This window comes from Tursiops truncatus, chromosome 13 (genome assembly GCF_011762595.2).
Source record: "Tursiops truncatus isolate mTurTru1 chromosome 13, mTurTru1.mat.Y, whole genome shotgun sequence".
NCBI lineage: Eukaryota > Metazoa > Chordata > Mammalia > Artiodactyla > Delphinidae > Tursiops > Tursiops truncatus.
In genome coordinates, this window is record NC_047046.1 from 25,354,514 (window position 1) to 25,370,984 (window position 16,471).

General features: G+C 57.7%; 2 protein-coding genes across 8 annotated transcripts in view; one reads left to right on the forward strand and one right to left on the reverse strand.

Moving 5' to 3' along the window:
• On the forward strand, positions 1-9,244 carry DERL3 (derlin 3). Of its 5 annotated transcripts, none has more exons than XM_073790372.1 (7): positions 9-231; positions 364-426; positions 502-575; positions 674-767; positions 1,181-1,376; positions 1,833-1,923; positions 2,027-9,244. In XM_073790372.1, exons 1-7 carry the CDS (start codon positions 139-141, stop codon positions 2,106-2,108), a joined length of 693 nt encoding a protein of 230 aa, XP_073646473.1. In that variant the 5' UTR covers positions 9-138; the 3' UTR covers positions 2,109-9,244. The 5 variants fall into 5 exon arrangements, with proteins under 5 accessions (XP_033693231.1, XP_033693232.1, XP_033693236.1 ...); XM_073790371.1 differs by having other exon boundaries at positions 10-231; positions 361-426; XM_033837340.2 differs by lacking the exons at positions 1,833-1,923; positions 2,027-9,244 and having other exon boundaries at positions 1-231; positions 361-426; positions 674-1,233.
• The window catches only part of SMARCB1 (SWI/SNF related BAF chromatin remodeling complex subunit B1), a 27,416-nt gene continuing 15,197 nt past the window's right edge, over positions 4,253-16,471 (reverse strand). For 2 of the 3 annotated variants that reach the window (XM_033837338.2, XM_033837339.2), the window contains exons 7-9: positions 10,787-10,977; positions 4,901-5,032; positions 4,253-4,569 (exon numbers count right to left, since the gene is read on the reverse strand). In XM_033837338.2, coding sequence (XP_033693229.1) covers positions 4,530-4,569; positions 4,901-5,032; positions 10,787-10,977 — 363 coding nt within the window. In that variant the 3' untranslated portion in view covers positions 4,253-4,529. Of the gene's footprint in view, positions 4,570-4,900; positions 5,033-10,786; positions 10,978-16,063; positions 16,345-16,471 lie in introns of those variants that run through there. The other variant, XM_073790370.1, reaches the window with a different exon arrangement.

Below are 16,471 nucleotides of genomic sequence, written 5' to 3' on the forward strand. Positions count from 1 at the left end.
GTTACCTGTCCCAACACCCCTCCCTCTAGCCCGGGCGCGCTGCACCTCAGATGAGGATTGGCCGAAGACAGGAAGGCGGGGTTTGGAGGCAGGTTAAGAGCGCTCGGCGGTGGGGCCACGCGTTCCTGAGAAGGTTCAATGGCGTGGCAGGGGGTGGCGACCGAGTTCCTGCAGGTGCCGGCGGTGACGCGGACCTACACCGCAGCCTGCGTCCTCACCACCGCCGCCGTGGTGAGCCGGGCGGGCGGGTGGGTATCGCCATGGTTACAGCCCTGGGGGCTGCCATGGTTACGGTTGGACCACCCCCACCCCACCCCACCCCCGCCGGGGGGCAGTTCCTGACGCCCCCTGGTTCCGCAGCAGCTGGAACTCCTCAGCCCTTTCCAGCTCTACTTTAATCCGCACCTCGTGTTCCGGAAGTTCCAGGTGAGGCCGCCCCGCCCCTTGCACCTGCTAGCCCAGCCCCGCCCGCCCCGCGCCTGACCGCCCGCCCCCATGCAGGTCTGGAGGCTCGTCACCAACTTCCTCTTCTTCGGGCCCCTGGGATTCAGCTTCTTCTTCAACATGCTCTTCGTGTATCCTCCGCGGGCCTGGGAGGCGGGGGTGGGGGTGGGGCAGCGGGAGCGGGGAAACTGAGCTCCGCTGGGAGGCACTTCCTATACGGACGCCGCAGGTTTCGCTACTGCCGTCTGCTGGAGGAGGGTTCCTTCCGCGGCCGCACGGCCGACTTCGTCTTCATGTTTCTCTTCGGGGGTGTTCTTATGATCGTATCCTTCCGGGCTCTGGAACCTCTGGGCCCAGCCTGTGCTGGCCCTGGGGCCCGGCTTGAGCGCCGGCTGGAGAGGGACAGAGTCGCTTCCTCCAGTTTAGGCTGTATTGAGCGTGCATCGCGTGCTCAGCTCCAGGTGCCAGGGTTAGGTCCAGTGCTGTACCCAAAATGCCACACGGTGGGGTACCCGGGGGCTCTGAGCCCTGAATGCCAGTATCCAGGAGGAACTGGGGCCAGGATGACCAGTGGTGGAGCCTGGGGTGAGGTGGAGAGGCAGTGCAGATCAGGTGGCCCCTGGAGGCCACAATGTGGCCTTAGATTGGGAAGGGAAACCAGCCAGCAGGAGGGTTCCAGGGGTTTAGGAAGTCAGAGGGGCCCTGGGCAGGGCATGAGGCCTTGACTCTGGCCCAGCTGCTGGGGCTCCTGGGCAGCCTCTTCTTCCTGGGCCAGGCCCTCACAGCCATGCTGGTATACGTATGGAGCCGCCGCAGCCCCCGGGTGAGGGTCAACTTCTTCGGCCTCCTCACCTTCCAGGCGCCATTCCTGCCCTGGGCGCTCATGGGCTTCTCAATGCTGCTGGGCAACTCAATCCTCGTGGACCTCCTGGGTGAGCCTGCTGTCCATCCAGCCTTCCCCAAGCAGGCTGTCAGGGACCTGAGGGTCTGCTTGGCCAGAGCCCCCCGTCCACCTGCACTGGACCTCTCATCTGTCCCCACTGCCTCTTCCTGCCCTCACGGCTACCCTGTTCTTCCAGCCCCTCATACAAGCCAGCCTATCGGTTTTACTTCTTCAGGCCTCACCTGCTTGCTGATGCTTGTGTAGGTTCTGACCCAGGTGGGGATGGGTGGGTCAGGGTTCCTGCTTCATGGCTCCCATTCCTCCCATGTTCTCAGGCCTGACCCCCTCCCAGGACCTGCCCTCTTCTGGGCCAATCCTGGCCCCACCGTGGGCTGGCAGTCTGTGTAGGACATTGGTCACCCGTGCTCTGGGGCCTTCAGGGCTGCACTGGCCGTGGGCTCTGGGCTGTGGAGGGTGGCTTCAGCAGTTGGTGGCTCTCCCACAGGGATCGTTGTGGGCCACATCTACTATTTCCTGGAGGATGTCTTCCCCAACCAGCCTGGCGGCAAGAGGCTGCTGCTGACCCCTGGCTTCCTGTGAGTGCTAAGATGACAGCCCTCCCTACTCCCCCCCAGATGGTTCCCTACCCCATGGGGGAACCCCTGTTGGCTGAAGCTCAGCGTGGGCCCCTCCCCACAGGAAGCTGTTACTGGATGCCCCAGAGGAGGACCCCAATTACCTGCCCCTCCCTGAGGAGCAGCCAGGACCCCTGCAGCAGTGACCCCACCCAAGGCCAGGGCCAGTCCCAGGGGCCCATCTTCCTGGCCTCCGGCAGGACTGCATTCCCCCCACAACCCTGGCTTGTAGCACAGCTACCTGTCCTGGAGGCTGGGCCATGCCCAGGGCCCACCCGAATAAACAATGACCTGCATCCTCTTCACACACAGCACTGGCCCTCCTGCCTCGGCCGGCCACACCTTTCCATGCAGGGTAGGTGCTGCTGGCCTTGACCAAGGGCCACCAAGTCTGACCTGCTCTCTCAGACCAAGAGCAGGTGGTAGGATGGGAGGCCCAGAGAGGGTCCAGAACCTACCCACAATTGCCCAGCAGAACTTTGAGCTCTCATCCCCACCCTGACTGTGCCTCAATCAGCCTTCAGTGAGGAGTGTCAGATCTTGGTGGCGGGGCCAGGACTGGGCTAGCTGGTCATGCTGAGCCCATTCTGTGGTGGCTGCTGCCCGAGGGGCCCTCAAGCTGATGCCTCCCTAGGCCCCTCCTGTCCCTCACCAGTAACCCACAAGGGGAGCTTTGCCTCATTTTCCAGCTAAGCAGCTAAGGGACTGGCTAAGTACCCACAGGGCCAGATGCAGAAAGGGGGCAGGCCCTTTCTGTGACCCCAAAGCCTTAAGTGTCACCTTAGCAGAGTCCAACGGCTGAGGCAGAGACCTCTGGGAAGCTCTGCCCCTGCCACTTTCAACTGAGGACGCGGAAGCCTCCTCTGGCCCACAGCTCACTTGCATCAGATGACGAGTCCCCATGGTTTATTCCTGGATCGTCACCAGCACGAGGGCTCCTCCAGCCACCAGCTGTCACGTTCACAGATGACAGAAGTATTCGCCATGGAATTGGACCTTGACATTGTAGTGAAACCTTTGGAGCAGCAGTGGGCTCAGCAGTGGGCAGGTGGCATGTGAAGGCCCCTCCCTGGGCCTCTCCCAGGCAGGTGGCCAGCCTGGCCAGTGGGCTGAGGCAGGCAGGGTGTGTCCCACCCACCAGCTGGGGGCTTGGGCCACCTCCTGTTGGCCTGAACACACACCTCAGCAGTGGAGCCCACTTGTCCCCAAAGCCAGCTGGGCCTGGAGCCTTCCTGTTTGTTCAGGGCCTTCCAGTGAAGCCCAGCTGTCTCCTTGCTTGGGGTCCAGCAAGTTCCACTCCTGGATGAAGGGCAGTGGCTGGAGTACAAATTCTTAGGACGTGCTCACGAGGCCCACCACCACCCCCACCCCAGCCCAGACGCCAGGCCCATCTCACCCCACATCTCACAGCGAGAACCTTCAGAGCTCTGCCCCTGCCCAGTATGGGGCTTGGGCTGGGTACCGGGTGCCATGGGGCCCCAGCCATGCTCCGGGAGCAGAGCAGTCCTGACCCTCAGCCCTGCCAGCAACTGAAGGTGCGGGGTCTGGGTCCATGGTCTTCAGTTAGACTATAGCTGTGCCTGGGTCACCCTGTGGTGCCTGGCCCAGTGAGGAGGCCCCCATGTGCCATCCTCCTGGGTCCCACATCCCAGGCAGAGTGGGGACCCTTCCACATTACAGAAGAGGATGCAGAGCTGCATCACTCTTCGAGTTGGTGCCAGGTTGGGTGTACTGCTCCACACTCTTCTCCTATTACTCCTCCCAACCTGCGGGGAGGGAGGGGCTGGCCTGGCCACAGCATCAGCTGGGGGTGGAGATGGGGCCCAGTCCACCTGTTATGTGTGAGGTGCTAGGAGGTGTGGCGAGAGCAGTGCACACCTGCTGGAGCTGAACAGCTGGGCACAGGCACCCGGGCTGGCAACACACCCTCAACGACCACACAAGACGGGGCCTCTCCAAGGACCAGAGAAGCATGCGCCTGGCTGGGGGCGGGGCTGTGGCTGATGGGGCAAGCAGCCCTGCCTGCTGAGCCTCACCACCTTCTCATCCCTCTGGGACTGCAAGGACTTGCCGAGCACAGGTGGGTGGGATGCCGGGGCCAAGGGGAATCAAAACTGCTCTGAGTCAGGGCCTTGCAGGGCTGAGAATAGAGCCACGGTCCTGCTAAGGCTCAGCTGGGGACGTGAGGCAGAGGAGGGTGAGGGTCCTGCCCGCAGCCTCGACCACATGTCCTGACCACATGTGCTCTCCCCCATTCTTGTTTTTATGCCACCACTTTGAAGAAACGAAACAGGACCTGTCGCCTTTTATTTAAAAAATGTTGCTTGCCCTGCCTGGGGCTCCTATACAAAAACAAAACACAACCCAAAACGAGGCTTCTTCCTGACCAGAGACGGGCGGTAGGGACTGGAGCTCAGCAAAAGGAATGTGTACCCTGGGGTGGATGACCAGGAGGCCCCTGCCCCATGCTCCTCAGGATGGCCAGGCTGCCCCCTCCTTGCCAGAAGATGGAGGGGAGACGGTCCAATCTTCCAGATGCTCCGTGGGAGCCAAGCACCACTGGGTGGTTACCAGGCCGGGGCAGTGTTGGCCAGACGCCTCATCCGCCTGCAGGAGGGGAGAGGGCGGTGACCCTGGGCAGCTGCCCCTCCACCAGGGATCTCTAGGGCAGCCAGGGGAAGGGGCAGAGACAGGATGTGGTAGGTGGGATCCCCAGCCCCTCCCTCAGCCTTGGCCTGCTACTTGGGGCCCTGAAGCTGCCCTCTGTCCCGCCCACCTCTCCAGGGGTCCCGAAACCTGGTCTAGGCTGTGGTCAGACCGACCCAAGGGCTACTCTTGTCCCCTGCAGGACTAGACTGGGACTCATCATCCAGGGGCCTGCTGGGTCTCGGGAAAGGCGACGGTCCTGTCCTGCCTGAAAATGGGGCTGGGGAGGCACCTTGTGTTCCTGTCCTGGTCGCGGATCTTCTTCTCCATCTCGGCATCTGTTAGGGTCTCCAGCAGTGGGCACCACTGATCAGCGTCGCCTGTGTTCCGGATGGCAATCTCCACCGTGGGCAGGGGGTTCTCACTGTGGAAGACAGGAGGAAGTAGACAGTTCACAGAGCAGCAGCCGGAGAGGCTCCAGAAAGCACTGTCCACGCCCCACGGGCAGCTGGAACGCTGGAGCCTGGTGTCTGTGCCTGGCCCCCAACAGGGCGGTGGGGGTGCTGCGGCCCAGTGGACACCACGACAGCGACTCCAGGTCTGCATGCTGGGGAAGGGTCCATAGGACAGCGTTGCAGGGCCAGCTGTTCCCACTGCACCTGTGGGGAGGGGGAGAGCCGTCCACCTCGCTCAGCGTCCACGAAAAAGGAAACCAAAGGAGTCCACCCAGGAGTCCAGATGCCGCTCACTGAAGGCCACTGCCCCTGGTGGTCCCACACACAGCTCCTCAGCCCGTCATGGGGCCCAGAACCCACGACCCCTGACTTCTCCACCTTGGGGTCCCTCAGAAACGTCTCCGACTCCAGCTGAGGGCCATCTGCACACCCTCTGGCTAAGTGGACTCAGCGGTTGGGGGGGGGGGTCAGCCTCAGCGAGGCCACCAAGGCTGGGGGTGCCTGACCGAGCTGCTGCCTTTGCCAGGAGGGCCAAGCCCAGGCTGCCCGGTGAGCCTCAGCACAGCCCGAGCCCTGCCCCCATCTACCCAGAGCCCTGTAGAGTCAGCTCTGGAGAAGGGAGAGCAGGGGGGCCCCAGGGAGGTGCCCGGTGGATGATGGCACAGAAGAAAACAGGCCCCTGGCCTTGGTCTAAACACCTCATCTCAAAAATGGGGACAATGTCCTTGCTGTGAGGGCTTTTAGAGGATCACTATTACTAAACATCCAAAGTACGTCCACTATGTGAGGGCCGGGTGCCACTCCCACAGCCCCCGCCCACCCCCCTCATGCTGCCCCTCGGCCTGCAGTCTCAGGGACCGCAGGCGCACGGGGCACAGCCCAGGGCTGCCCTGCTCCCCTGCAGAAGTGGGGCTCGCCTCTTGCTGCCACAGCTTGGCCCGTGGGGTCCATGCCCATGAGGCCCGGAGCTGGAGCTGGTGCTGGTGACTCAGAGGCCTGTGGCTGGGCCGCCCCTCCTCGGCTGCTCCTGACAGCTGCTCCCCAGCCGGGTGGCGGTTTGGCAATCCCAAAACCATCCGGCCAAAGACCCAAACATCATTCCTCACCTCGAGGGCTCCCAGCCGCCTTCCTCAGGAAGGGGAAACATGAAAGTCGCCAAGCCCACGTGGAGGGGAGCCAAACATGTTTTCCTCTTAAAACAAGAGCTGGAGCGTGGGTCCTGGAGGCCCCTGTGTTTACCTCCCCGTGGCTCTGGGAAGATTCCACCGCAGTGGGTTTGTTCTAAAATAAGAACTGCTTGAACCAGGCACGGAAGGATGGGCCTGGAGCCAGCAGGCCCCATAGGTGTTGCAGGAGACATGCGAGCAGAGCCGCCCTGACGCCCTCAGAATCCCCTCTGAGGGGACTGTGCTTCCCGGGCCTCAAGGCCACCTGGGGCCCTGATGTTCCCACGACCTGCGGTGTCCAGGCAGGGAGGCCATGGCTGAGGAGGCAGAGGACCTGGACGTTCATCTTCGATGTGACCTCACTTTTATGACCTCACGAGGTACAAGAGGCCAGCTGAGAAGCATGACTGTGCCCACTTGGTAGAGGAGAACAAGGCTGCGATGGTGAGCAACCTGCCCACAGCTCCTCAGCTGGGAGGAGGGGGCAAAACTCGACGTTGCCCTCCTGTTTATGATCAACTAACTTTGGATAAGGGGCCAAACCCACTCAATGGGGACAGAGCAGTCTTTCCAACAAATGGTGCTGGGACAGGAGCCTGGATCAGGCCACTGTTTCTTAGGTATGACACCAAAAGCACAAGCAACAAAAGAAAAAATAGATAAACTGGACATCATCAAAATTTAAAACTTTTGTGGGACTTCCCTTAACCCTTCCAGTGGTTAAGACTTCGCCTTCCAATGCAGTGGGTGCAGGTTCAATCCCTGGTCGGGGAGCTAAAATCCCACATGCCTCTCGCCAAAAAACCAAACCAAAACAGAAGCAATATTGTAATGAATTCAATAAAGACGTTAAAACAATGGTCCACATCAAAAAAAAAAGAATTTTAACTTTTGTGCCTGAAATGACACTGTCACGAAAGTGAAACATAAACCCACAAAAAGGGAGAGAATATTGCAAATCATGTATGTGATAAGGGACCTGTAGCTAGGATATATAATGAACTCTTACAACTAAATAATAAAACCAAATAACCCAATTAAAACACAAAAGACTTGAATGACCTTTCGTCTAAAGAAGATATACACACGTCCAACAGCACATGAAAATATGCTCAACACCATCAGCCATTGGGAAATGCAAATCAAACCACACGGAGATGCCACTAGGGTGGCTAGGATCAAAGTCAGATAACAAAGGCTGGCGAGGATGTGGAGAAACTGGAGCCCTTGGTCTGCTGGAGAGAATGTAAAACCGCGCAGCTGCTTTGAAAACAAGTCTAGTGGTTCCTCCAAACGCTAAACAGAGCTACCACGTGACTCAGTAATTCCACCCCTAGGTACATACCCAAGAGAACTGAAAATAGGTGTTCAAACAAAACCGTGTGCACAAATGTTCACGGTAGCATTACTCTTTAACAGCCAAAAGTTAACAAAACCCAAATGACCATCAACTGATGACTGGATAAATAAAGTATGGTCTGTCTATATGATGGAATATTATTCAGCCACAAAAAGGAATGAAGTTCTGATACAGGCTCCACATGGACGAACCCTGAAAACATTATGCTAAGAAGCTGGCCACAAAAAACCATATGTTATATGATTCTATTTACGTTAAGTATTCAGAACAGGCATATCTACAGACGGGAAGTAGATCAGCGGTTGCCCAGGACTGCGGAACTGTGCAAACACACAAAAACTCACTGAGTCGACACTAGGTGGTGAACAAAAACAAGCCAGCCAGCCCGGCCATGGGGCCAGCGCAGGGGCTGGAGCCCCAGGACTAACCTCTTCTGGTGGCTCTGGTCAGCCAGTCCACAACGACCCTGGTGCCTCCCAACCCTGAGGCTGTTCCAGTGACAATGCCTCTGTCCCCCACCGGGCACAGCTGCCAGGCTCTCTGACCCTTTGCCTGTCCCCAGCTTCCTCCAGCCGCTCCTGCCCTGGCCACCCGCTGCCTCCTCCCTGGCCCACACCCTCTGGCCTCGGTGGCCAGGCACTCGCACCTCCTCTGCTGGACAGCGCACTGGTTCTCCCCTGTGTCCCCAGCCAGGGCGGAGGGCTGGCCTGGAGGAGGTAGAGGAACTCTGCAGGATGCCACCCCCCTCATAGTCTCGGTGACCGTCTGACACCCTCACACCCTCTGCCCAGCCCTCCCCTGGGGAGCCCTGCCCCCTCGTCACTGACTCTTGTCTCTGTTCCGCTGGCTCCAAGACATCTGTATGTCCTTCTGGTTCAGCTCTATCCTCTAGCAGCCACACGCCCACGTCCCCCTCAGGCTCACTGCCTGCCTCTGCCCACATCAGGCTTGCCCGGCCCGCTTCCTGTTCTCCGCACTGGTGCCCCAGCTCACTAGCCTGTGACTAGCCTGCTCCACTGTCGCAGAGGAGGGCACCGCGGCCAGACACCAGGCTGGACTCAGTCTGGCGGAGACAGCCAGCACTGGCTCACAGGAATCCAGAGAGCTTCCAACAGGGGTGACGGGGCCCAGAGCTTAAAGTCCCCTTGAGGAGTCATGCGACTCAGCAGCTGCCAGGCTTCGCGTAGCAGAAACCAGGCTGGGGCTCCCCGTCCAGCTCTCTGTGGGCCAGGCAGGCCCTGGCCCCGGAGATGCGGCGAGCCCCTCTCCTTTCCCCAGGCAGAGGCTGGACAGCAGGGAAAGGCTGCTACTGGTCTCCCGGGGAGCTCCCGAGGTGTGGGGAGCGCAAGGGGAGAACGCGGGGTGGGGTCAGGAGACAAAGTTCCAGGCCCCCTGCTAGCCGCAGTCCCGCCCCTGGATGATAAAGCCTGACCCCGCGCTTCCCTTCCTGTCCTGCCAGCTCTCCGAGCACCCCGCTGCCCAGCCCAGACCCAGCACACGCGAGCCCATGAAGCCTGGTCGGCTGGGGAAGTGCAGCAGCCCTCCTGATGCCAAAGGAGGCCTGTGGCCGCCTCCAGACCACCAGGCAGGCCGCACCCACCCAGCTGGCTGGGCCAGGCTGCCGTGGAGGGGGCGTGCTTACCACAGTCCCCAGTGGGGCGGCCCTGCCTTTGATCCTGAGGATTTGAAAGCTGCATCCTCAGTACCAGTCATTCCCACCCACACAACGGAACGTGTTAACTAGCTGCTGAAATGGGAACACTCCATTCCAGTCCTGACCTGCACCCCCCGGGGCCCCCGGGGGCCTGCTCTGGAGCTGCAGGTCGCACTGCTGACAGCCCGGAGGCCCGGCAATCAGAGCAGGAGGGATGCGGCCTCGTGTGTGGACACCCTCCAAGTCCCCCTGCTGCACACCAGTGAGATGTGGGCTCTGACTCAGCATTTGGGGATGAGGGACTCCCAGGACCTCAGGGTCGACTCTAGGAAGCAAGGCCACCCCAGACTGGCCCCAGGCCGGTCGGCCTCAGCTTGCATGCCGTCAGTGGACACACACCGCGACACCGTGAGCAGACCTCCCGTGGGATGTGGAGTGTGGGCCTGTACCCACATCTGTGGAGCAGGATCCCCAGTTAGCGGGGCTGCTGGAGGTCATGGGAGGCCACGCATGTTATGTCAGCCGGGACGCCCAGGGCCTGAGGCCCTGCGGGTGTTGGTCATTCCTTCTCTCTTGCTCAGAGCTACAGGAAAACTGAGAAGGCTACCTCGTGGGATTTCTGGGGGAACCAGCTGATACAAACAGACTCGTGCGCTCCCTTAGCTGTTCCGTCTCTGCAAGGCTCTTCATCTTTGCTCCTCTGCACCACCTTAAGGGGTGGTCCCTCAGTAATGGCCTCCAAATGTGGACGGTGACAGCTTGACGAGCAGAATAAATCCTAACATCCTATTTTGATGCAGAGATACTCAGCGCCGCCCCCGCTGGCACCCCATCCCGCAGAGGAAAAGGAGCTCAGGGCTGGATGTGACGAACAGTCCTGTTGGTAGGTGAGCTCTATGTGGTTAACGCTCGCCGACTCCTGCCCTGGCCAGGCCCGCACGGCAGGGCCACCAGGAACAGGAAGGCCACATCTGTGTCATGAGAAGCCCCGTCCCCCGGTCCACCCCCACCAGCACCCATGACACTGGACCAAATGCTATATTTACACTCCCTACCCGCCCCCCCCGGCCCGGTCCCCAGCAGCCTGAACGCTACTCCCTCTTCCACACCGGCACCCAGTACGGGTCCAGCCGGCAGGGACGCCCACCACCTGCTCTCTGACTGAACAAGCAGCCTCTTGACTCCCCTCCAGGGAAGACAGCATGGAGTAGGCCTTGTTTGAGATTCAGTGCCAGTCCATCAGACGACCCCGACCGAGGAAGGGTCTGGGTGAGTGCAGGGAGGAGGTGGCGTGTGAGGGCGGCAGGGGCTGTTGGCGGCAGAGTGGGTGAGGACAGAGGGGCAGACCCGCCGCCTCCTTAGATGCTCCTCTGTGATGGGGGATGGGAGGAGCCAACAGAGGCCGTTGAGCCCGCAAAGCTGCTCTCGGCCAGACGGCATCATGAGGCTCCAGAAAGTCCCAAAGGCATCACCACACACAGGGGGAAGCCTTGTCCCCAGAATGGTCTGCAGAAGGAGGAGGAGGCACCTGTCCAAGACCTACCTGAAGGCGTAGGTCTTCTGATGCCAGCTCAGCTGTCCCCGGATGCTGTACGCGATGGTGGTGACGAACTCCCCGCCCAGCCCCAGCTCGGAGCACAGCTTCAGGGCAAACTTCTCTGGCGAGTTCTCCTTCTCTGACATGTCCCACTCGAACTGGTCCACCAGGGAGATGTTTCCCACGTGGATGTTCAGCTGGGCCAGAACCAGGAACACGAGTCAGAGCAGGCAGAACTGCATCCCCCCTCCAGGCCCATAAGGAAGTGGGACGGCTGCCCTTATCCCTCTGGCTGCAACTCCCCATCCGCAAACGGGGCTGACCCCACAGACCTCCTGGGCGGCCAGAGAGACTGTGGTTCAGGGCCTGGCACTGTCACCCTCTAGGGAGGGCCCCGGGCACCTGAGTCCCGCCTTGCCCCTGTTCCCACCCCCTCGCTCCCTGCACTGGCCGGTACCCTCTTCTCCGCCCTTCTACCGCACCGCTCTGGACCTTTACAACGTGATAAACACTGGCCACTCATCAGATGCTATCCCCGAGCCCTCACCTGAGCCAGCGCCCACCCCCCTACTCTGTCTCTTCACGGAACGTGCCCCGCTCTGAAATCATCTGCTATGTGCGCTCACAGACTCACAGCCCGCATGGCACAGGCAGGGCCTGGGCGTGTGGGGGTGGGGGGCGGCGGGAGCGGAGGCCATGCTGGTTCCTGCGCCTCGCTCCCCAGAGGCATCTGTGAGACGTGCCACCTGCAGCCACAGCCTGTGCCCCAGGAGCTCCCCACCCTGACTTTTCACCCCACAGATGACCTGGGCCTGCTCTGAAACTGGGCATCAGAGACTCACAGGAAGGACAACTCGGGGTCTGGCGGCATTCACTGGGCATCGTGTGGAGACCCCTGCCCCTGCTGTCCAGCCCTCTACCAGCCAAGCAGGCCACGGTGCACCTGCCCCTTCATGCTACTGTCCCCAGGCGCTCAGCTGGGCTTTTAAGATTCGGATCGGGACTCGTCCATGCCTTCAGAGAAATGTGAGGCCCTACCACCTGACCTGTGCATGAAGTCCTGCACGTCTGGGCCCCCTGCACGGCACTCCACTCTGCAGCCGAGGCCCCGCCACTCCCACCTCCAAGCCGCGCCCTTGCTGGGCGACCAAGCAGGTCTGCGGGTGAGAATCGGAAGAGCCGGCCCTTCCCAGCAGGAACCACGTGTCTGGTGAGCCACGTCGGCACAGCAGGACTGGAAAGCGAAGCAGCAGCAGGCAGCCCGTGGACACATCACACGGGACCAAACCGCCCTGCGCACCACTCGGCCTGGCCATGAGGGGTGCCACGCAGACCGGTGCCTGTGTGTGCACTGCGCCGACTGCTCATCAACACTATCGTTTATTAAGAAATACATACTCCTGCCGACCCAGGAGGCGCACAGGGGACGCACAGTGGGAAAAACAGACACAGAGTCATCTTCATGGGTTGACATCCAGTGCGGGGTTAAATACGTGAATGAGGGGACATCAGAGGTGTAGGTGCTGAGGGGAAGAGGAGGAGGGGCAGAAAGTGCAGTTAGCGGTTAGCCAGGAGCCCCAGGAAGGCCGCCCGGTGGAGGGGGCATTTTAGGAAGAACTGGACAAGCTGAGAGAGAGCAGGGTGGGGCTCCCAGGGGAGGGTCTGGGCAGAGCAGGGCCTGAGGCCTCCACAGAGGATGCAGGAAACTCACAGAATGGGGACTGGGAGCCGTCAGGGGGGTGGGGGGTGGTGAGGGGCGGCTGGACTGTGGGGCCAGGCCCCCCGAGCAGGCTCCCCAGCTTCAACCTGTATCACCCACATGCCATTCCCTCCCCCAGAAAGGGCCCACCAGCCCCCCAGAGTCTGACAGCTCCACCCTCAGCTGCACTGAGCCCCACGGCCCTGGAGGGCCAGGTGTCCTGGTCGCGGTGCCAGCCTAGGCTTTTGTTCCACCACTCCGGGAGCACCTGTGAGCGGCCGCCCTGAGCTAAGGCGCTGCTCTGTGAGGAGACATTGGTCAGATGTCATCCTTCACTGTGTCCCAGAAGCACCCGGCTCCTCTGGAGTCTGTGACACATGGGAAACCCTGGATGTGGCCATCAGCGTGCTCGCCTACCAGGTGGCACGCTCCCCCAAGGTCACAGTGCCCACGAGGCTCTGCCTCCCCGGCAGCAGGCCTTCCCTGACCAGCTGTGTCCGGCCCCAATGCTGGCAGGCCCTCACGACCCCAACCAAGCAGGACCCCGACCTGGGGATGGTCTCCCAGCAGCCTACCAGCCGACACCATCCCATGGGTGCGGATTATAGGTGGGTGTGAGGGCCTGAACGGACCCCACGGCTGAGAGCTGTTTAGTCACCAAGAAAGCCTCTGATCAGGGAGCAGGTGACGGTCCCAGGTGGATTTTCAACTGCCTGACAACTTTCTGTATGGCTGCCCACAAGCCCCATCAGGAAAATAAAAAGATGACACTCAGTTACAAGAAAATGTCAGAGAAGCCAGCTGTCAGACTCACAAGGACCCTCCCTGTGGCTGATCCCGCCTATTTGGAACCATGCAGTTGGGTGTAGCCAACTCTGCAAGTCCACGTCCCCACCATGGTTACAGGACAAAGATGCAGCACAGAGCGGAGTAGGGACCACCCTCCAGGGGCCACAGGCTGCGCACAGGAACACAGGTGTTGGTCCCACAGCTGCACCCCACACATCCCCACTGCTTCTCTCCCAGGACATCCCCCTTCTTTCTCACCCGTGCCCTTTTTCTGCTAGTTGGCCATAATGAGAAACTGAAGCAGGGTAAGAAAAATAAATTCATATTTCTTTTAAAAGAAATTAACTAGCAAGGAGGTTGAATCAGTAATTAAAAACCTCCCTACAAAGAAAAGCCCTGGACCGGATGGCTTTACTGGTGAATCCTACTAAACGTTTAAAGAAGAACTAATACCAATCCTTATCAAATCCTGCCAAAAACAGGATGGACTTGAGGGGGAAGGGTAAGCTGGGACGAAGTGAGAGAGTGCACGGACTTATAAATACAACCACATGTAAAACAGATAGCTAGTGGGAAGCAGCCGCATAGCACAGGGAGATCAGCTCGTTGCTTTGTAACCATCCAGAGGGGTGGCAAGGAGATGCAAGAGGGAGGAGATATGGGGATATATGTATATGTATAGCTTATTCACTTCGTTATAAAGCAGAAACTAACACACCATTGTAAAGCAATTATGCTCCAATAAAGATGTTAAAAAAAAAAATCCTGCCAAAAAACTGAAGAGCAAGGAACACTTCATAACTCATTGCCTTGATACCAAAGCCAGGCAAAGATACTACAAGAAAGGAAAACTATAGACCAATACTTCTTACGAACATTGATATGAAAATCCTCAACAGACTTCCCTGGTGGCACAGTGGTTAAGAATCCACCTGCCAATGCAAGAGACATGGGTTCGAGCCCAGGTCCGGGAAGATCCCACATGCCACAGAGCAACTAAGCCCATGTGCCACAACTACTGAGCCTGTGCTCTAGAGCCCAAGAGCCACAACTACTGAAGCCCGTGAACCCAGAGCCTATGCTCTGCAACAGAGAGAAGCCACCACAATGAGAAGCCCGCACACCGCAATGAAAAGTAGCCCCCACTCGCTGCTACTAGAGAAAGCCCACACGCAGCAAGGAAGACCCAATGCAGCCATAAATAAATTTAAAAAAATAAATTCAACAAAATACTAGCAAAATTGAATTCAACAGCACATTAGAAGAATTACACATCATTATAAATGATACAACAACATAAATCAATTATAAAAAGTGGAATCTATTATGGCAATGCAGGGATGGCTCAATAAGAAAACCGATCAATGCAATAAACCACTTGAACAGAATGAAGGACAAAAACCATATGATCGGGGCTTCCCTGGTGGCGCAGTGGTTGGGAGTCCACCTGCCGATGCAGGGGACATGGGTTCATGCCCCAGTCCAGGAAGATCCCACATGCCACCGAGCAGCTGGGCCCGTGAGCCATGGCCACTGGGCTTGGGCGTCCGGAACCTGTGCTCCGAAACGGGAGAGGCCACAACAGTGAGAGGCCCACGTACCGCAAAAAACAAACAAACCAAAAAAACCCATATCATGTCAACAGATGCAGAAAAAAGCATTTGACAAAATTCAACACGCTTTCGTGGTAAAAGCACTCAATAAACTAAGAATAAGTGGAAACTATGTCAACATAAAATTAATACACAAAAAAATCAATGTAAATATCACACTCAATGGTGAAAGAATGGTAACTTTTCCTCTAAGATCAGGAACTAGCCAAGGATACCCACTCTTGCCACTTTTATTCAACATAGCATTGGAATTTCTAGCCAGAGCAATTAGGCAAAAAAAAGAAATAGAAGGTATCCATTTGGAAAGGAAGAAGTAAAGTTATCTCTGTTCCCAGGTGATATGATCTTATTTGTAGAACACCTTAAAGATTCTACCAAAACACTATTAGAATAAATGAATTCAGCAAAGTAGGAGGATACAAAGTCAACACACAAAAATCGGTTGCATTTCTACACACTAACAATGAACAATCTGAAATTAAGAAAAAAATTCCAATTACAATAGCATCAAAAAGACTAAAATATTTAGAAATTAACTTAGCTAAGGAGATGAAAGACTTCTACAATGAAAACTATAAAACACACTGAAGGGACTTCCCTGGTGGCGTAGTGGTTAAGAATCCACCTGCCAATGCAGGGGACACGGGTTCTGAGCCCTGGTCTGGGAAGATCCCACATGCCATGGAGCAACTAAGCCCATGTGCCACAACTACTGAGCCTGCACTCTAGAGCCCGTGGGACACAACTACTGAAGCCCATGCACCTACAGCCCGTGCTCCACAACAAAGAGAAGCCACCACAATGAGAAGCCCGCGCACCACAACGAAGAGTAGCCCCCATTCTCACAACTGGAGAAAGCCTGTGTACAGCAGCAAAGGCCCAAGGCAGCCAAAAATAAATAAATAAATAAATAAATTTAAATTTTAAATTAATTAATTAATTTAAATACATGCTGGGGCAACCAGTGGTTGAAAGTCCATCTGCTGATGCAGGGGACGTGGGTTCGTGCCCCGGTCCAGGAAGATCCCACATGCCACGGAGAGGCTAGGCCTGTGAGCCATGGCCGCTGAGCCTGCGCGTCCGGAGCCTGTGCTCCGCAACGGGAGAGGCCACAACGGTGAGAGGCCCGCGTACCGAAAAAAAAAAAAAAAAAAGAAAAAAAACACAAAAATCATGCTGAAGTAAATTAAACACATAAATAAATGGAAAAACATCCCACGTTCATGGATTGGGAGACAATATTATAAAGATGTGAAGATTGCCCAAAGCAGTCTACAAATCCAATGTAATACTTATCAAAATCCCAACAATAGAGGGCTTCCCTGGTGGTGCAGTGGTTGAGAGTCCACCTGCCGATGCAGGGGACACGGGTTTGTGCCCTGGTCCGGGAGGATGCCGTGTGCCATGGAGTGGCTAGGACCGTGAGCCATGGCCGCTGAGCTTGTGCGTCTGGAGCCTGTGCTCTGCAACGGGAGAGACCACAATAGTGGGAGGCCCACGAACTGCCAAAAAAAAAAAAAAAAAAAAAAAAAAAAAAAAAAAAATCCCAACAATATTTTTGCAGAAATAGAATAAAATCTATTTTAAAAT

Excerpts from the sequence above, each read along its gene's own strand:
- DERL3 (XM_033837340.2), top strand. The coding sequence starts at position 139 with ATGGCGTGGCAGGGGGTGGCGACCGAGTTCCTGCAGGTGCCGGCGGTG. Across the intron at positions 232-360 it reads TCCTCACCACCGCCGCCGTG|CAGCTGGAACTCCTCAGCCC; the intron begins GTGAGCCGGGCG and ends CTGGTTCCGCAG. Across the intron at positions 427-501 it reads TCGTGTTCCGGAAGTTCCAG|GTCTGGAGGCTCGTCACCAA; the intron begins GTGAGGCCGCCC and ends GCCCCCATGCAG.